This window comes from Kryptolebias marmoratus, linkage group LG17 (assembly GCF_001649575.2).
Source record: "Kryptolebias marmoratus isolate JLee-2015 linkage group LG17, ASM164957v2, whole genome shotgun sequence".
Classification (NCBI taxonomy): domain Eukaryota; kingdom Metazoa; phylum Chordata; class Actinopteri; order Cyprinodontiformes; family Rivulidae; genus Kryptolebias; species Kryptolebias marmoratus.
The window spans coordinates 3,392,235-3,405,333 of NC_051446.1; the positions used below are offsets into that span (position 1 = coordinate 3,392,235).

The 13,099-nt window shown below is 39.8% G+C and overlaps 1 protein-coding gene across 19 annotated transcripts in view; it reads right to left on the reverse strand.

Moving 5' to 3' along the window:
• Positions 1–13,099, reverse strand: part of itga11b (integrin, alpha 11b) — a 158,273-nt gene that overhangs the window by 74,978 nt on the left and 70,196 nt on the right. For all 19 annotated transcript variants that reach the window (XR_005234294.1, XR_005234293.1, XR_005234295.1 and 16 more), the window contains 2 exons: positions 5,948–6,092; positions 3,000–3,148 (listed from right to left, as the gene is read on the reverse strand). Coding sequence is in view for 10 of the 19 variants with exons in the window: in XM_037980767.1 (XP_037836695.1) it covers positions 3,000–3,148; positions 5,948–6,092 (294 nt within the window). In the remaining 9 variants the exon portion in view is untranslated. The remainder of the gene's footprint in view (positions 1–2,999; positions 3,149–5,947; positions 6,093–13,099) is intronic.

Below are 13,099 nucleotides of genomic sequence, written 5' to 3' on the forward strand. Positions count from 1 at the left end.
GGGGGGGGGGGGGTGGTCATGGAAAAAGCTGAAAACACTTGAGTGGTTTCTTCAATGTTCTGCATAAAAAAAAAACGCCTTTTTTTTCACAATAAGCATATTTTATGATTTTATTTCAACTGATATTGACTTCAAAACACTTTTTGGTTCAGCTTTAACTATTTTGCTTCCAGTGAGTAGCTATTTCGCAAAAGTTTACTGTCGACAAATGACATGTCACACATTTTATATAATTCAATAAAATAAAATTAAACATTTGGAACAAGACTGTATTTTCATGGCTTCACAATTCAAAATTGTGTGGATGAAAAAATAATGCAAAAACTTTTAAAAACAATATGGAAAAAATGTGTTCAGTTTCTGAAACCAGTCTACCTAGCCACAGGTGCAAGACTGAATGTTATCGGAGGTCTTTCCTACCAGCTGCCATCAAGCTCTATAATAAGTAATGAATTAATGTATACTTAACCTAACCCATTTCCTGAATGAGCTCAACATTTAAAAACTTCCAAAACAACAATATACATCTATACAAGATATGAAATAGGGGCCTAAAAGATATAAAAGAGAATAAAGAAATTATGACAATCTATGGTTTGGAAGATTGTACCTGAGACTGTTCTTATAAAATGTAAATTATTCATGTGAATGTGTATCACATGATTTACTGTATTCCTGTTATCAGTTTTTACTGAATATCAAACAAGTCCAAGTTGCAGTATGTTTATTCAGACAAAAAGTTACAAACATTTAGGAGTGTTTCTCTTTTCAGAACTTTGTGGCTGCATCATAATCTATTTCTTTAAATTTATAGAAATCAGGTTTACTGCCTCCTGACAATGACTTACAGCTGAGACTGACTGATGCTAACTCAGCCACAACAGTTGCACCCCATGTGTGATGGCCTTAACCACACACTGGTAAAAGTGTTTTCAATGGTGCAAAGGTCAGTTTGTACTTCAGTCAAATCATATTTTTACTGCTTTCTTCATCTTGTATCCAGACTCTTTGGGTGTGAAAAGATGTCATCTGCCACAAGTCTCTTCATACCCACTTTTGCCCCACTTTGTGCTCACATTGGCAGCCTACCTAACATCTCTTGAAGTACACTTTGTAAATGCTGATAATCAGATTTGAATCAGTCTTCTTCTTCTTATTATTATTATTCATTTGTATTAGTGTGATAAGGTCTAGACATTCAGAGCTGTATGTCATGATTTGAGTTTTTCTGTTATTTCTTGTTCATCTTGTGTTTAGTTAAGTTCTTGTGTCATTTGGCTTTCTGTGTTTTCCTGTGTCACTATTCACCTGTCCTCTGCTCAGTAATTCTCCGGTCTGCCTGCCACACCCACCTCACCTGTTCCTTGTCTTCTCCCAGCTGTAACCCATTTCTCACTCAACCTCAGTTTCTTTAAAATCAGTCTCTGTTCATTCACGTCTCACGTGCTCATTCATTTCCGTCCTCTCAATCCGTCTGGTTTTTGCTGTCCTTGCTCTTGTGGTTTTTCCCATGCCACGTTCAAGCTCCAATCTTTTTTCGCTCCTCATTTACCCCTCCACCTCTGTGACTTTTTGTTACTTTGTTTTTGCTGCCATGTCAACTCTTTGTTTTGTCTTTTTCTTTTGTTATTAAATTAGTTTTGATTTTACTTACAAATGAGTCTGCATATTGAGTTTGCCTCGCTCAATCATAACACTGTAACTTTGGAGCTTTTCTGAATAATCCCCAATCTCAAAAAAGAAGAAAATTCAAAATGCAGTACCACTCAAACCAAGCATTAAATAATAGTCTTGACACTTTTGAAGCGATGTTCCGTCTAATAGTTAACAATAAATTGTATCTCATCAGTCACAGAGGACAGAGTATGGCGAAAACAACATAGGTCTTCGTTCAAGCTAGGCTATTGAATGAGGGCCCGTTGTTTATTGTTTTTCAGGCTTATAAAACAACTTTTTCTCAAAAACAACATACTGGTGTGAAAGAATTCAACAGTAACTAATATTAAATCTTTACACTTTTGTTTTCTCAGTGTCCATGTTACTGCACAAATGTATGTTTGAAGAGCATAGATAGACCATGTATGTGTGACCTGATGCAGCTGAATTTATCAGTCTGCCAGGAGGTGACTGATAAATTCACTCTCATCAGGTGGCAGACTCAGCAACATTGTCATATAACAGTCTATGCTCAGTACACACATTTTTCCAGTAATATAGATGTTGTTTGGTTGAGAAATCGGTGACAAAAAAGAAAAAACAGTGACAAACTAAATTAACAGTATCATACAAAATTGTAGAAGTTTAATATTAAATAATATGCTGTCTTTAAAAAAACAACATACTCTCCAACAGTTTTGTCAATCACATCTACACCCATTGTGTGTTATATTGACTTTTTTGACTGAATATTGACTGTTTGGGTTCAAATGAACTCTTTAGATCTAAGATGAATTTGGTGGCTCCATTTTTAATGAAGCTATGGGAATGGTTTGCACTCTCCAAGTGCTTCTAGTTTAAAATATATTTAGTTTACCTCTTTTCTAGGCCTACATATGATTATTTTGGATTTTAGTAAAACTTAAAAGTTTTGGTAAATAAAAATCCAGTTTTTAAGACCAGCATTTTCTCTGTTCCTCATACCTAGCCGCTTGGTCTCTTACACCATGACTAAAACTTCAGGTCTGCAGAAAATGCTGACTTTTAAATTAAAAGATTACTTGGAGAAGAGTAAACTTTAAACTGTATACCAAGAAAGTAATTTGCACCTGAACTATTGCTGCTTAATGTGTCACACTTATCAGATTTATAGAAAAATATGTTAAACTTGTGTGTTTGTAACCCTTTTCACTGGCTGTATAATCACATTCTGGGTGTGGTTTTACAAGTAGTTTGCACAATAATGGATAAAGGATTTTGATCTACGTGTGAAGTAGATGTTGATACAGAACTCATTTTTACACTCATACACTCATTAGCTAGAGTATGTGTATGCCACAGACCTGTTCTCCAAGCAGTGCCTGCAAGATGGTTAGGTTTCCAGTGTTCTTCATGGTGAAGATGATGACTTTACCTGTGTGATTGAATCTCGGAGCTCCAGCCACATAAAGCTGAGAGCCACTTGATGAAATCACTGAACCCAGGGAGTAACCTAAAACAAGAGAACAGAAGCTGAAACACACTTTATTTCATACATTATTTCCTCCATTAAATCTCACCTAAATTAGTTGGTTCATTCATCATTTATTGATCCATCCATCTGACCAATCATTATCCATCCATTCTTCTATCCGACCATCCTGCCATTCCATCTATCCCTCCATTCATCAATTATCAGAACCAGGATCCATCAACCAAAAGAGATGGGTTGAGGGATGGATTCTAATTTGAAATCACTGGTTAATTGGTAACTCAAATTTTTCTTTTGGTGTGAGTGAGAGTGTGGGTACAGGATCATGAGAGGAATCAGATGGCTTTATGAGGCCAACTACATCCTCTAAAAGACTCAGAGTCACTGGCTCGAACTTGTCAAATACAGCTCGGCAAGGGACCAAAAAACTGAGAAACTTCATGTAGTCAGGACCACTCATCAGATAAAGCATATTGTTTTGGAGTCTTGTCATGGAAATGTGATAAGGAGTCTGTGACTGGCTGGAATTTATACTTGTAGTCTGTTTCAGGAAAACAAGAAGAGTTTTCATGTGACAGTGACACAGAGATGCATCCTGTGATGGTTGGAAAATTAATCTATATTTAATGGTATCAAAACAATCCACAAGGTCTGTTTTCGTATGCCGACAGTCCTTTAGGATGTGAAATTAAAACTGTAGTTTATCTTTATAGGGTTTCAAGCCCGCGGGTGCGAGCGGACAGCCAATGCAAGGCATGGCTGTTCGCCTGCTCCCAGCAGAGCAGGGAACCCTACTGTTTTAGTAGACTTTTCACGATTTGTTATTATTATTCTTCTCCACTAAAACACGTTGGCCAGAAAAACCAGAAACTGCTGGTGAAAAGCCAATCAGGCAGTCTGATACAAAAACCCTACCACTACTAAGACAAAAAAAATCATAGCATCCCATACCTAGGGGGCGCTATAGCATAGGACAATGCGTTTTTGCTAATAACTCCTAAACCGCAAGTCCTTCACTCAAACTCACTCATTTTGATGGGACCTTAAACTTTGTATAATTTGTTGTTTTTACATTGGCCACGCCCACTTTCGCCTAACTAGTTTTTTTGCTATAGCACGATAAAGGCAAAACCTACTTTTGAATACTTCCCCCACATTATAATCTGGATCAGTGTGAAACTTGGTACATAACATCTATGTTCCAATCTGCTAAAGCCATATGGGAAAAATTTAAAAAATGTTTGAATTTGCGAAAGTGACGCATTACTAAATACTTCAGCGCTAGCTAGTACAACGATTAACAATGAATATCTCTGCCATACTTCAAGATTATGGAAAAATCCTTAAGATCCTAATAGTGGATGGGATGTTGCCACTTTGTAATAATTTTTATGCAGTTTTACCAATAGGGGGCGCTGTAATTTCAAAAAGTTTATATCTGAATAACCGCTTGACGGATTTACACCAAACTTGGTACAGATGGTTAAGACCTTGAGGTGATATCTTGAATATTATTATGAAGTGGATGTGGCTTATATGCTATCTCATATTTGAGATTTGAACTCTGCCAAATCAAACATTAATTTTGCGGAAATGGCCGATCAACTATAGAGTTGTGCTCTCTATGTTTGAGGGAAAAGTTGCAAAATTTGACCTCATATGCCTTTTTTGCGAATTCTTTCACAACTACTACATGTACATACAGTATCTCTATTATGGTGTTTTCTGTGAATCGTGCCTTTTTGCAAGATTTTTCAAAAATTTCTTTGAAATTATGCCAATTAGTAGAAAACTAGCAAAATATTTTGGAAAAAGCTTTAGACTATGGTGGATTAGAAAATTGGGGCAGACAAAGGACATGACAATGGTCATCTGTGAATATTTTGAGATTTCTTTTGAGGCATTATTGATTTTTAACAAATTTCTGAATATATTTCAGTATGACTAGCACTGCTACGACGAAGGTTAACAATTTTTTGTACAGATGCCGTTGAGTGTGGAGATTTCCCAAAGTGCAAACATTATTCCACATATACATTATTCATTATTATTCCACATATGATGTGAGAATAGTTGGGAAAATTTTAAATAAAGTTTTGATTTTTTTATGATTCTTTGCATGTTAGCTGGATATCATGAGAACGAAGTTTTCAATTTTTCATAAAGAATGTGCTCGATCCAATAACATAAAAATAAAATAAAATAATTCCACATGTAGGCATGGTCATTAGAGAATATTTTGGTAATTTTTTTAAGAGTTATGGATTTTTATGAATATTTATTTGGCTCACTGTGGTATAAAATTACAGTTATTTTTCTTTTCCCTGAAACTGCATTCAAACTAGAGACACTAGGGTCACAAACACTCATTCAGTCAGACTGCAGCTGAATATTTGCCTATTTTGAGTCATAAACCAGTCTCCAAAAGTCACAGGCCTGTAAGAAACTGACTTAAGGCTAGAAGAAGAAAGGTCAATACAATGTACTGACCAGGGGATAGAAATATTACCTTGTGTGTGTTTGTGTCCAAGATTATTAAACACAATAACTTGATTTCACTTACTTTCCTTATGTTAATCAATGGAGTGAGCCAGTTGAGAAAACAAAAGTGTAAAGATTTATTATTAGTTACTGTTGAATCCATGCTCACATGTGCAATGGCTAAAATGCAGAAAATGAATTTCCCCATTGGGGATTAAAATAGTATAATAAAATAAAAATAAAACCCTGGTCAGAATTAAAGCACATCAAACCACACAGACCATAACAAGAAGAAATGAAAGAGAAATTATTTTTTGTCACATTTCACATTGGTATTACCTAAATAAGCTGCATGGTTCTTTAGGGCCTCTGGAAACTCATCTTTGTAGGAAGATTTTGGAGGAACAATTTTACCATGTTTAGTTTCTTTCAAGACAGCCCCATTCCAGTCATAGGCCCCTACTGCTCCAAGCAGAACACCGTCCTAAAGAAAGTCAGAGGTTAGGTTAGAAGGTTCTGAAGATTTAGGAGTAAACCATAAAGAAATGCACAACATGCAGTCACATACTTACAGTAAGCTCAATTAAAGGCAACTAGGTTTTTTTATCATTATTATTTTCTGATGACTTTTCACTTTCCAAGCTTTTTTAAGTTAACCTGAAAAATGTGGAGTTTTGAGCTTTAAACTTTAGTGCGCTGCACTCACATGCAAATCACGCTATCTGTCCTCCCTTCTGAGGGTCTTTAGGATCTTTGATGTGCTGGTCCTCAGAGTATTTGGTCACACGGTAACTGGCTGGAGGTTAGATTCAAAACTGCTTTGTACTTAGGGAGTTATTAGAGAGCGTGCAATTGGCATGCTGACAGTAGTCCACCCTGCAATGTTGGGTTTTTTTTTTCAAAACATTTTTTTTGTTTTTATTTCTAAAAATATCCTTGTAAACACAGCACCATTTCTAGAAATGTTTTTACCTACGTGGAGACAAAGAAAATGACACTAAATACTGTAGTAACTATGCAAGGCCTGTGTGTAGCACTGCAATTCTGCCCCCCAAAACACAAGAAACAAGGCATGGAGCATGTATGTAAAGCTTACACATTGGGTAGACTGTATACAAATTACAATAGACTACACAATATACTTCCCATGGGCTCACAACCTATGGGAGGGGCCAAAGGGGTCGTGTGCAATGTGGGATGGGTTGTGGCCGAAGGTGGGGACCTTGGCGGTCTGATCCTCGGCTACAGAAGATGGCTCTCGGGACTTGGAATGTCACCTCTCTGGTGGGGAAGGAGCCTGAGCTGGTGTGTGAGGTTGAGAGGTTCCGGCTAGAAATAGTGGGGCTCACCTCAACACACGGCTCTGGCTCTGGAACCAGTCTCCTTGAGAGGGGTTGGACACTCTTTCAGTCTGGAGTTGTCCCCGGTGAGAGGCGCCGAGCAGGAGTGGGCGTATTTGTTGCCCCCCATCTTGGTACCTGTACGTTGGGGTTTACCCCGGTGAACAAGAGGGTAGCCTCCCTTCGCCTACCTATGGGGGGACGGGTCCTGACTGTTATGTGCGCTTTTGCGCCGAACAGCAGTTCAAATTACCCACCCTTTTTGGAGTCCTTGGAGGTGTTACTGGAGGGTGTTCCTCCTGGGGACTCCCTTGTTCTGCTTGGGGACTTCAACGCTCACGTGGGCAATGACAGTGAGACCTGGAGGGGTGTGGTTGGGAGGAACGGCCCCCCTGATCTGAACACGAGCGGTGTTCTGTTGTTGGACTTCTGTGCTCGTCATGGATTGTCCATAACGAACACCATGTTCAGGCATAAGGGTGTCCATATGTGCTCTTGGCACCAGGACACCCTAGGTCACAGTTCAATGATCAAATTTGTTGTCATTTCATCTGATCTGCGGCCGCATTTCTTGGACACTCGGGTGAAGAGAGGGGCGGAGCTGTCAACTAACCACTACCTGGCCATGGTCTTGAGCTGGAAAAGGGTATAGTGCCTTCTCCGGGTCGGGGAAGATGTCCTGCCCCAAGTGGAGGAGTTTAAGTATCTCAGGGTCTTGTTCATGAATGAGGGAAAAATGGAGCGGGATATCGACAGGCGGATTGGTGCAGCGTCTGCAGTGAAGCGGGCGCTGTACCGATCTGTCGTGGTGAAGAGAGAGCTGAGTCAAAAAGCGAATCTCTCGATTTACCCGTTGATCTACGTTCCTACCCTCATCTATGGTCACGAGCTTTGGGTAGTGACCGAAAGAACGAGATCGCGAATACAAGCGGCTGAAATGAGTTTCCTCCGCAGGGTGTCTGGGCTCTCCCTTAGAGATAGGGTGAGAAGCTCGGTCATCCGGGAGGGACTCAGAGTAGAGCCGCTGCTTCGCCACGACGAGAGGAGGCAGTTGAGGTGGCTTCGGCATTTGATTAGGATGCCTCATGGACGCCTCCCTGGTGAGGTGTTCTGGGCACGTCCCACTGGGTGGAGGGTGGTCTAGATAATGTCTGGTTCTGGTTCAAGACTTTAAAATTGTCTGACAATTTTCAAAACCTAAGAGACCAAAATAAAAAATCTTAGGTATAACAGGTTTGATCGTACAGTTTGTGATGTCCAGCCACACACAGCAGGAGCAACACACCACTCACAAACATTCAGATTCCAAACAGGAAATTCTGTAAAACCACACAATACCATACGTGAATTTAGAGTAAACAAACATGGCCGATGATTTAGAAGCTATAGCGATAGTTTGTAGACTTCTCTTATGCGAATAAATAAAAGTTACAAACATAAAAGGCATTGGATGGTGTGGAGACATGCAAGCAGGGGCTCTATTTGCTGCACTATGATATGGAGGTGAGTTGTTCTGTTTTTTTTTTTTTTCGTCATTAACCTTTGTTACACTGTGTTTAGCTTGTTTTCTGTTCTGTCGTTTCATTAAGCTTTACTGGCTAATTATATGATTAAGTTTTTGCTGTTTATAGAATATTTGCATGTACTGGACCCTGTTTCAGAAAGCGGGATATGTAAAAAAGTTGTTTGGTAAGGATGTGCATGTCCTGCATTTTCGGTTTGAGAAAACTAGGTAGGCGTTATCCTTCGTTTTTATCTCAACTGCATAATGGGATAAATATTGCTGATATTTGGTTTTCAGGGTTGTGGAAATACAAATTATTTGGGTTTCCAGGGTTAATCAGCAGCACAGATGTATTTCACATTCAATGCTCCTTCACAAAATATGAGATTTTTGATTGGTTTTATATTAAATTACATATTTTTTTCATCTACTAGTATTTACATTGAACCTGTCATCAATGTCATCTGACTACAGTGTGCCTCTAATTTAATAAATCTGAGGATGCCTTGAGGTGCTCTTTTTCCATAAAGAAGTGTAAACAGGTATTTCTCTGTGTTTCCTATTATCCTATTAATGAAATAAATAGTTTCTCCTTGACTGTCACTCTATCATCATTGCTCTTCCCACGTCTGTGGTGCTGAAAACGCACTGGCTACTTTTCACCTGTAATTTTTGTTATTCAAGTCATTTATAAAACTGCTTTATAAATGAAGACCACAAATAAAGTTTATACAAGTAAATAATAGACAAGAGCGCAGTTTGGCACACAGTCATGATTTCTGCACATAGCTATCTTTAGCTGCCATTTGTGCGCAGTGCTGTTGCAAACTGCTGCTGTCTTTGGGATGCACAGAAAAATGACAGACAAACAATTATTTGTCTATATGAGAGCCAGAAGTGAGTCATTTGGGAGAGGACTGGGTTTCCCATCACAGACCAATGCCAACCTTTGGCTAGTGACAGTTGATGTCCAAGTGTGAGGCACCACAACAGCACTAGCCTATGGCTTGGAGTAGCAGAGGAGAGGCAGCAGACCACATGATATGGCCAGCAAGGATGATGGGAGGAGGTCAGCCTATTGTTAGTGTTAATGTATGTCTGAGGAAGAGATATTTCCAAGACACTGAACAATTAAAATTAAACAGTGAAAGTTTTGGTGTGGATATTTGCTTCTGAGTTAAATCATGCTTTTGCTTTTATATTAAAAATTTGCAGCAGATACCTAACTTAGCTTATTCTGAAGACACCTGATAACTTCTGATCTTAGCAGCAGATGTTTATCTAGTTTTAAACAAAACCTGTCAGGGGTTTTAGAGACATATTGCACCTACGATGTTTAAGTGTCTCAAATTGTGATATTTTTAAACTTGCAATTTCTTTTATGTTTTATTACCTGATATTTTGTTATACACACTTTAATATTACTGTTACTGTTATTAAGACTGTTGCTGTAAATGTATTTGCTTGTGTGAAGTGAAAACTATAATATAGACACTCCTTACCAGTTAGAATCATGTATTAATGTTCTGTAATTCTATTGATTGTATTAACCTAAGGATGAGTGTAACTCTACACTGGCTGGCGAGGTCATGGGAGTTTATGGGACTGCTGGTACTAAGCACGAAGATAACGCGGTCCGGGGGAGTCAGCTAAGCAGAAGCCGGAACCCCTCCGAAGAAGGAACACCTGCAGAAGATGGAGAAAAACAAGTCCATATATAGGGTTCCGGAGAGATGACTGAATGAGGATGAGCCAGTTCTTTGTTTAGGTTAAAATGCTATGTCTTAGTGATTTAGCTCAGACATCTTCTGGTGTTCCTGCTGTGAGCTGGTAAGGAGTGTCTCCCTTAGTACTAAGGCTAATAAATCTTTTAAACTGAAGATACTGTTTCTGACCATTTTTGACTCCTGGTTTCTCTGTGCATTTTCCGGTCCGTCGTGAGGAGAGGTTTTTTAAAGTTTGAGTTTCATTTAGGTAATATTTTGTCTCCTCAACACTTGTTTGCATGTTGCACATTGTGCTGGTTCTTGTCTTGGCCAAGAAATCCTTGTAAAAGAGAATAATCTCAATGAATTTCTTTCCTGGTAAAATAAATGTTTAAAAAGATGTTGAACAGAAAGTAGCTAATGTTATGTTATGTTTTATTTGACATTTTATTCTTTGCATGATTTTGTAGTGATATGATAATTATTGCTGGCTCCCTTGTTTTAGTCTATAATAATGGCATTGACTGCAGAAAGGACAAGTTCTGTTCAGGTTCCCTCTGCCCGAAGTTTGACACACTGAAGCTGAAGTGAGGTCAAAACTCCATGGGATATTAACTGTAATTGTAGTTTTTTTTATCCTATTTAATAGTTTTTGTTTTGTGGGATATTTATTGTCCTTTTAAAACTCATTTTATTGTATGGAATCATTTTATTTATCTACCATCACTGAGCACCAATTATGGTAAATGAACTGGAAAAAGAACTCCAGCAGGACACACATGGATTACATATTTCTTCTGGTCTGGGAACCCCTCAGGATCCCTTAGGAGAAGCTGTACATTTGAACACAGACAAATGTAAAATCAACACATGAAAAAAAAAAAAGACTGCTGGAAAGAAAAGAATAAATAAAGAGACAAAAATGCATCTATGAGGAAAAGGAAAAACAAAAAATATTTTTTATAAACAGTACAATTTAAATAATGTGGTTAAAATATAATTTGTTGGAACTAAACTGAAAAAGTAAATAAGACTGTCAATTAAATTATAAAACATGGGGAAAATTTCTCCTTTTTGTGGTTATTTGGCTTTTTTCTGGGTTTTGATTTTGTTTTATTTTGATTTTAGTTCTTTGGTTTTTGTTTTGTTTCTTTTGTGTCATTTGGTTGTACTTGCTTTTCGTTTTGTCTAATGTTCATGTTCATGTTCATTTTCACTCTCCCCCAGTCAATCCCTTCTCTGTCAGCCACGCCCATCTTCACCTGTCCCGACTCAGTAATCATTCCACCTGTTCCCACTCACCTTGTTATCCCCAGTCTTAAAAGCCCGGTCACTCTTCCCATACCTCACTGGTCCATTGTTTGATGTTGTTAGTTTCTGTCCTGCCCGTTCCTGTTTCTTGTTCCTGTTTATGCGCCTGTTTTTGCTCCTGTTTTGGTTGGCATTTGTTTCCTGTAGATTTGATTTAGAGTTCATCTTATTAGTTTGCTGCCTCGACAGCTTTTGTTTTCGTTTTGTCACTAGTTTAATAAATTAGTTTCTTTACAAGTATGAGTCTGCGTTCTGGGTTCGCCTCCGTCACCACCACTAATCATGACAGAATGGACCAGTCAAACTCGAACCTAGCAGATTCCTCTGTCGGCGTTACCCTCACTCCGTGGGACAAGGCCAAGATTCTGGCTGAGCTGCGAGAGGGGCATCCACTCACTTTTTTGGAGGGGCCCTGTACTCCGACACTCGTCTCCCCAGCGTCTGGAAACCGCTGTCGGAGAAAGAGAAAGTCAGCCGTGCCTGCCACCACAGCCTCTCCGGTAGGACTGACCGCCGCCACCACGGCTTCTCCGGTGGATTGGATCGCTGCCACCACAGACTCTCCGGTTGATCGGCCGGACGTCACATCTAGCTCTCGGTCTGTTCAATTGGACACTACAATGTCCCTATCTCCCACGTCACTATTGTCATCCTGTTTCCAGTTCACCGTTTTCCCCCGAGGAACTCACAACCATATCCAATCAAATCAATAGACTGGTCTCCTCAACTGCTTCCAACTCAGACTCTGTGCACAACTTTATCACTTTCCAATTAATTGAAAGAATCATCCTGTCCCATCCTGGTCTCCTCAGTTTGTCCCATTACTCCAACATTTTCAATACTGTAAATCGGTTAAAAGGACATTTAAGTAATTCATTCACAAGTCTCCAGCCATCTTCTCTCCCAGTTCACCGTTCCTCCCGTCACTCGAGTCAGCCCGATCACACAGCCCCATCTCTTGACTCTCTTGCAGTGCCCTCTGTCGAGCCCTCTGAGCTCCCTGCGCCCTCTGCCGAGCCCGGGGACCTCTCTGCGCCCTCTGCCGAGCCCGGGGACCTTTCTGTGCCTTCTCTGCCGGTCAGCGTTCCTGAGGGGGACGGCAACGCCGTTCTGTGTCTCAGTGGGGATCGGCCGAGGCGACGTCCCACCGCCTGTCCGTGTCTCGGTGGGGGTCGGAGGCAGCGCCCCACCGCCTGTCCGTGTCTCGGTGGGGGTCGGAGGCAGCGCCAGAGATAATATACCCCACTTTTCGTCAAACTCAAAGTGACAGTTTTATTACCCTGACCTTTTGACCTTTAATGACCTTCCGGTTCTAAATCTGTCAGGTGCAATGTCTTTCCTGGGGCGCACACGCACACAGCGTTAATCCCTCCCCAAGCACGAACGCACATATATATATGCATTTGTAATAAAAACTTCTGAGAATATCTTATCCAATCAAACAAAAGGGGGAGGGTTCAATATTCCTTTAAAAATGATCCTATCCGTACACTTTCTCAGCTATCTGCTCAGCACAATCTATTCAAAGATGGTTAGAGTAAAACGAGTTAAGAGTGAGAAAGTTGAGATGAAGCAGGGTCCGTCTACTGCGGAAGCTTCAACATCGACAACCCAGGACGAGAAACCTCCG